Here is a 15334-nt window from a genome sequence, read left to right on the forward strand (position 1 = left end):
AGCGCGTTGGGGGATGCAGTTATACGCCTGATGCAGACTAATTAGTTTGCCTATAATGACTCAGATTCCTGCTTGCCTAATGTGAAAAATGGTAAGCTGTGAAATGCGACTCATGTCAATTGAATTAACAAAGCAAATCTTTGCTATTATAGTATTGCACAAGTGTGGAATACCCAGGTAACTTTTTACAAATCCTAATTTGGGTCATAAAGATACACTGTCACAAATTACACTGAGGTATCTGTAAACATAATGGGATATGTTCATCTGAGACCTTTTTTTTTTTTTTGCAAAGGAGTTTCTTTGATTTGTCAGTCAGGGGTGCGTTTCCCGTACAACAATGTAACTCACTGATTAACCACCATAGTGGGTATGCATTATTGTGGAAACTAACTAGCCAGTCACGGTCACATCTCCGTTGTGAATTCAACAATTTAGGGCCGCTGTTAATGACATCACACGCATGTGATGGAGTAATAACTTCTGCTGATTAACTGATTCGAGATCTCTGAGATGCTGCTGTATTGTAGATGGAACCTGATTACTAATGAACTATGGTTTCAGGAAACACCGAATTGCTGAACTATGTTGGTAACGACGGAACTTGCAACCATAGTTAGCTAACAATGCTTTCTGGAAATGCACCTCTGGCCTGTTTCTGCCATAGAATAAAAAATAGAGGTAAGACGTTAATTCAGAATTTAGAGAAAAAAGTCAGAATTGTGAGTTGACAAGACACAGTTACCTTTATTATTATTCTTTATTCCATGGTGGAAACAGGTTTCCATAGGCCTGTAGGTTGCTTGCTTATGATACATACTTTTAATCATCTATGCATTAGCAAGAGTACATGAGGTCAGATCTGACATGGGTCTTATTGTATAAACATGCACACGAGCTGACTGATGCATCTTGAGTCTACATGGACTATTTTTGGAGTCGTAGTGGAAAACGGAGACCTGCAGTGTCTCAGGGGAACACTTGCTCTGTTTCATGAATGAACAGAGACACGATGTGTATAAACAAAGCTCTAGTCTATGGACAGAGCGGCTAGCGGACAACGGGAAACTGAGGGAGCAGGAAATAGTGGGAAAGAGAGAAAGTAGGGGTGCGCAATAAATATCGTCCGATAATTAGGTGTGTGATTTCACATAGAGCAGCTGTTACCACACAGAGCCGTTGTTAACTGACTAGCTGCGCAAATAAACGCTGAGAATGAACGTGGATTTGCGCAGCTAGTCAGTTAACAACGGCTCAGTGAAGTAACAGCTGCTCTATGTGAAATCACACACCTGATGGAATTTACCGCTGATTAGAGAACCTGCTTTACTGACGAGATAATTATCGGACGATATTTATCGCGCACCCCTAAAAGAAAGAGAGATAAAATTAGGAGTATTAAATAGGGCTGTCGAGATGTAGTAGCATGTTTGCATACACTAACAATTAAAATAAATTGTAAAATGAAAACTGAAACCTATTTTTTAAAAAATATTAATATAAAAATAATTAGTAATAATAACTAATTTATTGTCTTTAAATTAAATGAAATTAAATTACATTTGGGGACATTTCTCAGCAAATATATTTTGATTAACATAAAATAATCAATCAAAGCAAAATAATAATAATAAAAAAAATGTTATTATTATTTTCATAAATAAATGTTTCTTAAATTTCATTTTGGACAGTCCTGCTATTAAAATAGGAGTGTAAGAGAGACAGAATAAAAGAGGTGAGAAGAAACGGATGATTCTGAAAGTGGGCAGCAGAAGCTTTGAATCTGGTGACGGTTAGATGGGGGCGGGTCAGGCTGCTACGTGGGCAGGATGTGGCCTAGTTCTCTGCAGTACTCGAGGTTCCTACCCCAGAGTGCTTTATATCTTAACAGTGTCGGCACCGTACAGGCCGTAACCCTGCAGCTCAGTGTAGCTGCTGTCTAAGGCGGTGCAGTGAAAGGCCTGAGCGGCCCGCGCAGACACCTTCATTCTGCGGGACTCTGTTCTGGACTTGTAGCAAAACTCCACCAGGGCCACCAGCATGGCCAGACCCAGACCGCCGATCAGAATGTAGAAGACCCCAGCCACATTGCTGAGGCTAAGAGCACTGGTCTTGTCCTACAGGAGAAGGAAAAATGTCTTAGATGAGAGTTACTTTATAAAGTGTTATCAAATTCACAGGGACAAAAACAACAGAAGCACTCCTACACATTACATATACACATTTATGCATTCATCCAAACATCTAAACATTTACATCAAATAAAGCTAAAGTGAGAACTATCTTGAGCAATGTTGCAAATGTAAAAAAATACTGTGGCTCCAAAAGTAGCACTATAATCATTTGCTTAAAATGTTTCCTGATCCTACATGTCTTACATGAATATATCATGATTATTGATGACTATAAACATTTAGTTTTTGCTGAAACAACTTTTTTGTTTTGACTGCTGAACTGCATTATTGCTTAATGATATTCATAATGCAATATTTATTATGAAACATCCAATTATGTTAACTTATTTAACTAATATAAATAATATCATATTATGAATGAATACTATTATTAAATATTAATAATGTCATTTAACATTAATAATAAATACTATTGTAGTATTAACTAGAACAGAAAATTATATCTATTGTGAATACCATTTAAATTTATATTATATAAAAATAACTAAATATTATTTTAATAATCTAAAAATGACTGGTTAATAATATAGGTTAAACACATGCTAAAATATGGCACAAATTGGACTCATTTAAAATGAGGAACATGCATTCATGCACTAACAAGGGCAGTCTGTGTTCACCTTCGACTCATTTAGCACTTATTTAACCTGCTAGTTAGCATCTTCTCTAATTTACAAGCTACTAACAAACAATCACATACAGTGTCACAGCTGCAAAAAAACTATATTAATAGTTGGCACCCATGCAGCCCAGGTCATGAATCTAAGGAGATTTGGATTTGTACTTAATCAAAGGTGATATAATAACAGTCTAAGGAGCTTAATCGATGTGCAACCGCTTCTATAATATAGCCACATAAGGTAAGTTTGGTGTCATCTGTGTGTGCCATGCAGGTGGGTTTGGGCTGTGGGGTGCTTGGTGACCGGGGCCTATGACAGCACAGACAGCTGTCCACTGGGTTTGCATCCAAATACATTCACACTCCAAGGGCAGACAGGAGGGAGAACACAGAGGCTGAGGACCACAAGGGAGGCTTGACTCTTACGGATGATCAGAGCAACATGACCAGTCTCTCTCCAGAGCTCCATTCAGAGCACCAGGCAATTTTAAACAAAATGAGTGTATCATGCAGTGACTCATCCAGTCTATAATAATGGCCTTTCTCTTCACGGCTCCTGGACTTAGACATACTATTATTTACACTTGAATTCAAATTTTTCATTAAATTGTATGGAATGTATAAATCTATTATAAACATACATCTAAAATCTGTAATTTATGACAGCACAACAATAATGGTCAGAAATGTTCTGAATAGTATACTAACATAATACCAGTTTAGTGCATAATATACATCTACACTACAAATATTAAGTAATTTATTAACGTTTTTTTTTTAAGAATTTAAAACTTTATTTATGTCAAGGATGGATTACATTTATCAGAAAAGTGACAGCTAATACCTTTACAGTATAATAATACTAAATATTTCTATCTTAAAAAGTTATTTTGAACTTTCTATTTTGAAAAAACTGATATAGTCATGATATTATATGCACAGTCCATGAATGTATCAGAGATTAGGATTATAATTGTATTTATTGATTGGTTATTATGGAAATATTCCCATATGCTACAGTTTAACTATTTACTTATTTTGTATTGTATTTACAATTATATTTCTATACAGAGGAAACGGGTAATGTGAGAGAATAAATGGACAGTTTTGCAATTGTTTGAAGCTCTTTGTTAATGCTTTGTATAAAAAAAAAAAAAAAAAAAAAAAAAAAAAAATATATATATATATATATATATATATATATATATATATATATATATATATATATATACACACATACAATTATATATTTTTATATACAATTATAAATATATACAATTTTTTTTTCTTATTATAAAATAACAAAATTTCTATAAAATAAAAAATGCAAGCTTCTACTACTAAAATATGTCCTCTGACATCCAAAATGAAAGAATACAACACTGGAGAGAGAGTAAGAGCCGCCCATGTCCAGATTCCTAACTGAACCTTCTGGAAGGTTACTGAGAGGGCTAAACTAAAGGGAACACAGCAGGACCAAATATGTGAACTGACCTTTCTTCCGGAGTCCTTGCTTCCACACTCCCCCTTATCGTACCACCATTTGTTTTTCAGTTTGTCTAAGACGGCTTGCTCACTGAGTTTCAACACCGCTAGGTTAACTGGGATTCTTCAACCAGGAAAATAACATAAATAACATTATCCATGTTATTTTATGTTATTCAGCACACATTAAACACATGCCCATAAATATATCATCTCAACTGTTCTGTTTCTTTTTCTTTTTTTAATTGACTGCACACATATCAGAAACATGTTGGTAGCTCATTGTAAAAGTGATATGGGTTAATACTCCATCTAGCAATGCTTCCTTGCTCCCTGCTGCAAGATGTGTATTATAATATCACTTTGGGTAACCGGCAGACCGCAAACACTCCACCTAGAATAATGTGAACGTGGTCAGCTATTACTGACCAGTTGCCATGATATGCCATCATTTGATCAAAATGTCTTTGCTATTTATTAATCAACTGAAATGTGTAAGTAGTAAGCTCAGTTTAGTCCAGATTGTTTTGGTCTGGAGTGTTTAGTCGGTGTGGGTTGCCGGTTACCCCCCCATGGTAGTAGTGGTGTTACCCGCTGGGTTTGTCACATTGGGGCTGACCTTGGAATCACCTCCTCCGCTGCCACACTCTCCCTTGTCGTACCACCATTTGTTTTTCAATTTGTCCAACAGGCCTTGTTCATTCAGTTTTAACACTGCCAGGTTTACTGGGTTTCTTGAAACGATAACGAAATAATATCTTGGTCAGTGTCAGCCCAGATAAACCATTTCATAGACAGTGTGATGGGAAAGCAGACTCAGACTGGTTTGAACACAACAGCCACTGCTCTATGTAGGTTGGGATGTTAAATGTATGGCATTTGCAGTGGTTTTGTCCTGAGTCTGTATATCAAGTATGTTAACGTGTATTAATGGAAAGCAATGCTTTTGTTAGTGGCCTTTGTGAAAGACAGGTTTTATAAAGCCAGGAACAAGACTTCTTTAGATAGAGAAGGAGAAAAAAGATGTCCTTAGATATCCTTAGTGTTTACTGTCTGCTTTTGGCTCTTCCCTTTTGGTGATTGTAACAATGTGAATCGAAAACAACAGCCTGGAGACGTTAAAGATATAGTTCACCCCCGAATAAAAATGTACCCTTAAATCAAATTCTTTCTTTCTTTTCTTTCCTTGTTCTGTCAAATACAAAAGGAAGCAGAATGTTCACGCACACAGTGAATGTGAATGGTGACCAAGGACTGTGAAAAGCAGTTCATACTGAATGACTCTGCAGTATTTTCCAAGTCTTCAGAAGTCGTGCATTGTCACAAATCTTATTTGTTCAAATGGTTTGAACTACAGTTTCTTATTTGTTTAAAATGTGGATTTTAACAAGTTAATAAACAAGTTAATTTAACATATGGACTACATTTATAGAGATTTTTGTCTTTTTTGGAGCTTAGTCACCATTTACTTTCATTGTTTTGAAAAAAGCAGAATGAACATTATACTAAAGTTGTCTTAGCTTACACCAAAAGGGTTTGACCAACACAATACTAGATGATCCCAAAAGTCTTATTTTTTATTTTAATTCCCCTGCTCCAAATTACTAATCTGAGGAACCACATCTAAAGCATATCTCTTTTCATCTCTTTTCAACTTCTTCTTCATCCTCGGGTCTTGAACACCACATACAGTTCGCAGGCACAAACGTACATCTCCTCACGACCCATGTAACCGTCTGCTGGCCGATCTGCGTCGTGAGCAAATGTCATCTGCAGCTCTGCATGTGTAGGAAAGTGATTCTCTGGCTTGATAAAACCCAAGAATTCTTTCCAATCCCAGAAGTACCAGACAGAAAGAAGTCAGAGAGTGTCTCAGGAATGAGGACAAAACGGCAACATTAAGTTTGATGAGCATTTGCTTCAGGAGGTGGCAGTGCTTTGGGTGAGATGTTTTTTATTGGCTAAACTCAGAGAATGGGCACAGATGGAAAGAGATAAAAGGGCACACACATCAATCTTTACTGATTTAAGGGATCAGTCAGAGATAAGACAATGAAAATGTGGAACAGCTGTCGAAATGCACCAAAACAACTGATTATTACTTCAGTCACTAAATTAACCTATAAAACAAAGTTCACGAGCTTAATTAACATCTTCTTGGTTAAGAAATTGTTCATTAAAGTCTAATGAGGCTAGCAGACCGTAACATATCAGATAGTGAGGTGTAAAAATTATATCTGTTAAAGCTAAATTTACATTGCAATGTTTAATGCATAGATCTCACATCCAATTTTTTGTCATGCTGTTTAATTAAATAATAATATATGTTAAAAGTTGGTTGACAGTGTAAATACAGTCAAACATTCAGTGAATGTGCATAGAGAATTATAGTGTATTTTGACAACTGCACCACATGGTTAGTCCAGCAAATCATAACTCAATCTAAATGTTAATATAGACACAATCTTGACATAATATTCTCAGTGTCTACCAATTTTGATAGAGAGAGTAAATTCTCCCATTGTCTTCTGTGTGATTAAATCACGCAGTAGATGCCCATATAGCATATACTGGTACATGTATGCGTCAGTACGGGAGTCGCTCTCTCTCAAAATCAGATATACACTGCACAGCTGGTGACTCACCAGACAGAGAAACACATTTATGAATTCATTTCCAAGCCTCTTACACTCTTGCTGTCACAGTAATGGCTAGCCAGTACTGAATTTAATTTGAGTCCTGCCCTAGGTGGCAAGATGGAAGTCAGTCATTTACATCTTGTATCCGATGTCTCTCTCCCACTCAATCCACGTTCTCCTCCAGTTCGCTTTGCCATAAGGTGACCCAAAAAAATCACTGTACAATTGCTATGAGGTCGTTTCCCCAAGGAGCTTATCTTATTAGAGAGAGATGGAGTTATTGAGGTTATTTCAACAGCTCCAAATTGCCCTTGCGAGGCCCTTTGCACAGCAATGAATGTAATATCATGTGGGCCATGGTGTATTAGTCAGATGGGTACGTTCAAGTACAATAAATGTGACGTTAAGGATGACGGCGTAGAATTGAAATAACAACTGTTCACCTTGTATTGCAGAGAATATAAAAGAAACGCGTTAATGTCGACACTCATCTTCAGAAGTGGTTTGCATAAGAATAACAACTGACTGCCCAATTTCGCACATGTGCAAGTCAATCTGTGAGGGGAAAGCTTTTGTAATTTGTAATGAAGGAGGAGAGAAAGTGAAATTAGCATTTGGTAAACCTATAGCTTCAAAGAGCCTGTCATGAATAATGTCTGAGCCGTCTCAATGGGTTGTGCTGAGCGGCGCTGCTGTTTAATGAAAGGACGTGAACACACGTGTTTCCTAAAGAGCTTCTGAAGAGGGTGCATCATTTTCCTGCCGTTTCTTATGAAAGCACTTCTGGTGGAGTGTGCTGAAAACCCCTTCAAGCAACATGAGGTACGAGTGGGATTTTGAACAGCTCCACACACAAGTATGTACACCCACACAACAGCATGGTCTGTTATGGCAGAGGCTGCTTAGTACGGTACTTCTACCCTCGCCCCCTTCGATCCAATGATGACTTATTTAATGACGACACATATAACCATTAAAAAGTTCTTCAAAAAAGAGAAACCGGGCGATTTCACTGAACAGCGGCACCACTTTGGCAAAAACCTGCATCCTATTAATAAACCATCCACAATCCAGGTGCTAACTGTGTTAACTGAAGTAATTCTCAGCACGACATTTTTTTTAAATGTAAATTAAGCTTATTACAGAATGTGTCTTAATTGCAAAACTCATCTGAGTTTCAAAATGAATCAAATGATGGAGAAGAGCACATGTAGACTATGCAGTGTGCTCAAGCACACTTGGCATTTTAAAAGAGCTGATTTAGGGTTCTGGACTGCAGTGATGGAGTGGTGCTGTACACATTCAGTAAAGTACGCCGGATTGCATTAGTTTTCAGCTTCCTTCATAACCTAGTACACAGAACTGGCTTGCAAGATTGCAAAATGCAAGATGAAAATAGATTACCCAGTTAGCCAAGGTGAGCATAACCCCTTTAGTACTGTATCCAGCCTCTACCACAACTGAACCACCAACAGATGTTATTTTCATAATAGTTAAATCCATACAGTTAGCATATATTGGACAGCTGGCTTTACCTGAGAGGGGATCCTTTGGGGGTGGCGATGCCATAACCTTTGGAGTCCAGGTTTCCTCCGACCTTCATAGTGTCACAAGGTTTGCGCTGCTCGATGTACTCGTTCATGGTGGACTCCAGAAGGTAGGCGTACTTCCCTTTGGATTTCCTCACCCGTATAACTCCTTCATCTGTGGTTTTCACAAACACTGAGGGGTCTGCAGACTTCATATAGGACCACATCTTCTCAAAGACTGCGATCTTTGACCTCTAAATGAGGAAAGGAAGTGAAATATCATACATTTACAAATATACTTTTTTTAAGATAACACTTCATGGTTCCTCTTACTCTGAAGAACTCTTTGGTGGAGCCGGCATCTAGAGTCCCATAAGCAATCTCAGTCTGTTTGGCCAGATCCTCTGCACTCTCGATGGGTGACACCATCCTCTCTACTGTGAGAAAAGCAGCTAGGTTGGCTGTGTATGAGGAGATGATGATCAGAGTGAAGAACCACCACACACCACCCACGATACGGCCAGAGAGAGACCTGTGGAAACATGCAAGTGTATGTGAATGCGATTATACACATAGACAGCGGCCTCAATAAGTACACTTAAAACACAAGGGTTTACAGTATATTATAAAACCAAACCTCAAACCAAACAGCATTTATATCAAAGAAATATAGTATAGAATATGTACAGTGCAAAATTAAATATGTAAATCCGGTAGCACTTTATTTTACATTCCTGTTCCTCATGTACATACTATGTACTTATTATAGTAATTACAATAACTATGTAATAACTAGGTACTAACCCTGAACCTACCCCTAAACCTAACCCTACCCCATGTAGTTACCTTGTATTACCAGAACTTTCTTAGATAAATACATTGTAAGTACACTATAAGTACATTTTAGTACATGTACTGTAAAATAAAGTGCAACCGTAAATCCTTAGCAAATGTAAAAATGTACATACATTTTTCTAAGTGTACATTCAGCCATAACATGAACATAATTATCAGTTTATCAGCCATAATTTTATTCAGGATGAACTGAATATTTTGTATCTGTTCTGCTACAATAATTCAGAGAAACTAATGGAAATCTCATGCTCAAATGGAGATCCATTATGAGTTTATCAGGTGAACTCATTCAAAAAATCTAATACCATTTAGTGGAGCACTGAAGATTTTCTACATCCTAACCATATATAACAAACCCTGGCCTGCGTGTTTGTGTAGCTTCTCCATGCACACGTTGATGCTTACAGTAGTTGGAGGTCTAGTCTGTTTGATACATTGCTCTCTGTCTCCACTCAGCTATAAACTCTTAGAGAAATGTGCTGAAACGAGATAAGGCCCATCACAGTGCAACTCACCAGCAGCGCATTAATCTCACTTTTAAAAAGTTGCCAGTATGTTAAATGAATATATGCATATTAATTGCCAGGGACTAATGGTGATGAGAGCACTCTGCTGCCACTGTAATTGCACTTTAACCAATAATGAAAAAAAAAAGACTTGTCCAAATCCCCAAGGATGGGTCTCTCTCTCTGCTCAAGTGAGCTTATAAGCAGCACACAACAGAGTAGTGGTTCGATATGTGTGGTGGAACAGGAAAAGCTGCTCAGATAAAACACATAAAAACAAAAACAAATGCACGGTTTAATAATTTAGGCAGAACCAGATTGCGATAAACCTGTGAACCCTGCGAATGTGAAGCGATTGTCAAAAGAGTGAATAAATGTGTATTTAAGAGAAAGAGCATTACGAAAAATGTATTTTATTCTTCAAGAGCTGGATCGAGATATCTCCGGTCACAAATTCCAATTTCACAAGGTTCAAAAAAAGGAAGAACAATTTCACCCCCGGCCATATCCTGAATCCAGAACACCATGAAACAAGAATACTTTTTAAACATCTCTCAGTTTCTGCCAGACCTTCGGGATGGGCTCTAATCCTATGACCTGAATGAAGCTCAGGTAAGCATACGAGATCAGTTTAACATCTCCGAGGGAGTTCTAGAAGGTCTATCTGCAGGATTAGAAGGCATAAACAAAACCAATGCTGCTCTCCCCTGAGTTCCTGGCAGCCGGGCGGCATAATCTTCTCTCTCTGCTGGAGTAAAGACCAGGGTTAACCATGGTGAATCTACCTTGACAGAGGGTGTCCAGGATAGTCAACAGGTCTATTGAGATTGATTTTAAAACCTGAGACTCTCATTCATGTCTATTTTTCATTTCCATTCCCTCTCATTGTCTGAAATGTGTTTACAAATATAGCTGTACACAAAAAGCTATGTAAGCACATAGTGTAGAATGGGATATTTATTCTCTGAATGGTTTAGTACACAGCAGTATTATAATGTAATGATGCTGGTAAATCAATATTCAGCGTGACCAAGCTGTACCATAAAAAAGATTCATGACAGGACGTGCCGAAGTGCCTTCACCAGCGAAACTGGTCTGATGAAGATGCTGATGTGTTGTGTCTGCTGTTTATTCAGCCTCATAATTCATATGAGCTAATTACCCATACATATTCTGACAAATACAGTGTGCCATATTTACAACCGCCAAGTAACAAAATAATCAAAAGAGAAAGCACATTTGTTTTTAGAATATAATATGGACGATTCAATACTTAATGATGTCTTTGATTAGTAATTTCAGTATTATGATTTAATTACTAGATATTTGAAACACTGGAGAATGCTGCACAAAGTAGGCTTAATGTGACACATCTTAAACTAGCTTTACACTGACAAAGATGAAATAAAATAGATGGAAAAGCTATTTAAAAAAATAGTTAAACTATTTTATTAGAGATGAATATTCAAATATTAGACATTTAGATTTTGTAACTAAAGAAAAACATTTTTAAGCTAAGGCAATTAAAGCTAAATTAAAGCTAAATTTGTATATTTAACAAAAAAAAAAAAAAAAAAAAAAACCCAAAAAATGACATTATAATTATTAAAACTTAATGTTAAATTAGAATGAAAACAGAAAATATAAAAATAAAAGAAAATGCATAATCTTAATAAATACTACAATAGTATATAAATGATACTAAAATAACATTGGGAACTATAAACTCATGTTAAAACTCGTTACATGTTACACGATGATTAAAAGATTAGAACTAAAATGTATGTATTTAAGCATTCCTATTTTAATGCAAATATAAAATTGTCTTGATTACAGAAGCACATTTATACAGAGAAAAGCTTTGCTTGGCCATAATGCAAATAAGAAAATGTAATCGACAGTGTAAAAAAACAAAAACAGCTTTAAGCTCAGGCAGAAGCCTTTGCCAATTGGCAATATCAGGAGAATAAATGAAAACACAATTAATGCATGGTAATCCTTATATAGCCGGTGCCCACTAAAGTGCATTTAAAGCAAACCAGTTAATCACCTAATTAATATTCATGAGCCAAGCTAATAATGTTTATGTTTCCCTCCCAGTTTTCAGATCATTCTTAAACCCATGCAAAACATCAGAGGGCTGTGAAAGTCAAACTCTGAAAATACACCACAGGCAAAATGTGTCCTAGAGGCTTGGGCACCAGAAATTCAAAGCTGGCGGAGGGAATTGCAGCTCACATCTCTGATGTTGTTTGACAGCTTTCGCCGGGCACCGTTTGAGCGGTGTGAAGCTGACACACTGATCTCATTCCTGGTCACTTGTCAAAATCTCACCGTGCTTAAATCCACAACGCCGCTCCCTCTTCCTCACGAGGTCAGTATTTACGATCTGCATGTATGGAATGAGACGATTATGCAAATGCCGTTTACAGCAAATGACTGCAATTAAATGAGAGAAAAACTGTGAGAGGTTTCACAAATGTCTGCACAATACGCTCGTTTCTCAAGCTCTGTATGAAGCTGCTGTGGTTTATTTGTGCACTTTTAATTCTATAAATCTCACAGATCTTTATAAAACAAGCTTAGCTCAGAGTCTCGTATTTAGACAGATGTGTAAATGTAAAACTGCCCTCCTGTGCTATATAAATTATAGCCATGATTTTCTGCAATGCCCTGTTCAAAATAAGGTGGCACAGATATCGACTCACAATATGCAACAAACCCAGCATTAGACACAGTATGCATCTACAAAACACAAATCACACTGTGAGCTGTGCCACTCCAGAGGAAACACCCATGTCTTTCAGCGTTGCCATGGCAGCATTCTCTTCTCTCCAAACAGGCAGCTAAGATGGGTTTTGTCACCAAGCAGCTTGTCCGTCAACTCTGAACTGACTGAACGCTGTCTACGGCCAGCATGCATCTGTGCAGCATGGAGAAGCTCACTGTTTGTCCGCTGTGTTTTCTCTTTTCATCAGTCTCCGTCATTGAATTGAATATCTGTTTCTCCATCTCTGAACTGTCTCTACCAAAGTCCCACACAGAAATGCTTTTTTTACTGGTGAGAATTTGAAACAGATAAATATACTGAATAACATGTTGGTAACACTTAAGGTCTCATTTTTATTAATATTGATAAACGTTGATAAACATTAATTAACTAAATATCAGCTACACACACACACATATATATATATATATATATATACAGATTCAGAGAATTTATTAACTTTTGTTAATGTTAGCTACTAAAAATGCAATTGTAAACTGTTAATGTTAGTTGAGTGCAATGACAAGATTAACAACTTTTGATTTAAAGAGCCACACAAATGGGAAATCAAAAATGACCTGTATTACAGTGTATGATGTAGCTGTCCATCTGTGTAAACAATGTGCAAAGTAATTAAACCAAAAAGTACACGATTTATAAAGTTATTGGCTTCTAAAGTAAGGAGTCGACTCTGAATTGCTGAAACGAGTCGTTATAGATTTCAAATCTTTTGCCCATCTCTATGTACGTCACTAGGAGCACTTTGAATAATAAACTCCGCCTACCGTCTTGAGAGAAACGGAGCTCTGACCTGCCCCACCCCCCACACAGACGCTCTGGTTGGTGTGATAGCATCATGTCGAGGAGACAGTGTGTTTTTAATTGTAAAGGCAAGTTTGTTTTATTTTCACTGCCAAAGAATGAAGATCAGAAGAACCAATGGCTAAAATTCATTTTCACCACAATACCAGAGCAGTACATCAAATCCCTTTTGTTGTGTTCACAACATTTCACTGATGACTGCTTTTCTAATACAGTACAGCGGGATTTTCAAAGCATTTGGCCATAAAAGAGGGTTCATTACCAACTTTATTTAAAACAACAAGCATCTCCGAATCACAACGTGAAGTATGATTATGAAGTTATGTGTCTGTTTTCTCCCGAGCGTCTTATCAGTATGTGTGCTGTCTGCAGCCTGTCTGCGCTGATCGTCATGTACAAACAGGTAATTAAAATGAAGTGTAACTCCGTGAATACTCAACGATGAGACATGAGAGAGATATCTATAGAAAGCTTGACATGTCTACTTTAAAACTAAACAAGTGCTGCCGAAATCAGATATTCTGTGTTAAAGTAATCCATATGAAAACAACGCGATGTCTGTTTTTCATGTCTCCCTTCATTATATCTAATGTGACCACGCCTGAACGCGCTATTCAGATTCAAACTGAAGCGTGCGGCTTGAATACACCCACACAGAAGAAAAAGCAGCGAGACTGTTCAAGTTTTTTATTTTACTGTTTGCTTCGCGGTGAGAGGAATAAGACATAATTCACCCCAAACAGATGCTAACGCATAGTTTACCGTGGAGGTGTGTGCGGAACAACCAATCAAAACTGACTATGTTAGTTGACCAATCAGAACACAGTATGCTACCGAAAGGTGGGGTTTAAGGAAACTGAATCTTTTGAACAGCTTCGCGTGAACCGTTTGGGGATCTCTGAGAATTTAGGTAATTTTAAAATGATATTTTGACAAAATGACAATGTTTTTTTAACCTTGGATGGATTTAAACATAATGTACAGGACTTATAAACAGTGATAGGAAGCTTAGAATTTTCATCTTACTGGCTCTTTAAAAAAAAAAGAAAAAAAAGGAATGTATTTCTATTAAGAAATACACAAATAAAAAAGGTAGGCTCATTCATAATTATATGGTCTCTATAAAATTTGTTTATTGTTTTTCTCACGTCCTGTTTTATTGTTACTAAAATCAGTTTTTTCACAAGTTTTTTTTTTTGTTTGTTTTATAAAAAAAGTCATACAGGTTTGGTACAGCATGAGGTTGAGTAAATCATTTTTTTGATGGAGTATCCCTTTAAGACGGTCTATTGTGTAATTTTTGATAAATATCATACGAGTAAGAGTGCAGGATCAACCATTGTGAAAATATACGTTTCCGAAGGTAGAATGTTTCATAAAGTTATACATTTTGGGAATGTTTTCATGTAATTTCTGTTATTTTATTAACCGAAAGAAGATCATAGCGCAGGAAGACAGTTATTTCGTTGGAAATAAATGAGCTGATGTGAGGCAGATCATGAGCGCTTTAGTAAATATGCAAAACACTGGACACTGACTCTGAAAGTTTCTCTAAATAACTAATAAGGGATGTAACTCCTCAGAGGAAACGCAGTGAGAACTGCAAAACAAAGTCTAAGTGGAGTCCTCTAGGGACTGCTTCACTGAAGATAATTAAAAAGAAAACTGCTCCTGTTCTTATGTACATTCTCTCTCTTTAAGGGGGCCTGTTGCACAATGCAGTTAGAAAAAACAGACCTCATCCAACTTTTATCTTCTCCTAAAAAGCTTGTCTTCACAGTATCTTTTAATTCTGTCTTTATTGGTCTTTGACTATGATACAGTTAGCTAAAAGCAACACTAAGAAGGAAAGACAGTGATTTTAAAGGGGGGGGGGGGTGAAATGCTATTTCATGCATACTGAGTTTTTTACAC

The 15334-nt window shown here is 36.9% G+C and overlaps 1 protein-coding gene across 5 annotated transcripts in view; it reads right to left on the reverse strand.

The window, feature by feature from the left end:
* LOC113058002 (glutamate receptor 1-like) overlaps positions 1-15334 on the reverse strand; it is a 64627-nt gene that overhangs the window by 3014 nt on the left and 46279 nt on the right. The window contains exons 12-15 of one of the 5 annotated variants that reach the window (XM_026225673.1): positions 8801-8999; positions 8474-8721; positions 4919-5033; positions 1983-2117 (exon numbers count right to left, since the gene is read on the reverse strand). In XM_026225673.1, coding sequence (XP_026081458.1) covers positions 1983-2117; positions 4919-5033; positions 8474-8721; positions 8801-8999 — 697 coding nt within the window. Of the gene's footprint in view, positions 1-1676; positions 2118-4304; positions 4424-4918; positions 5034-8473; positions 8722-8800; positions 9000-15334 lie in introns of those variants that run through there. The other 4 variants (XM_026225674.1, XM_026225677.1, XM_026225675.1 and 1 more) reach the window with 4 other exon arrangements.

The sequence above is a fragment of the Carassius auratus genome, chromosome 39, assembly GCF_003368295.1.
Source record: "Carassius auratus strain Wakin chromosome 39, ASM336829v1, whole genome shotgun sequence".
NCBI classification, from domain to species: domain Eukaryota; kingdom Metazoa; phylum Chordata; class Actinopteri; order Cypriniformes; family Cyprinidae; genus Carassius; species Carassius auratus.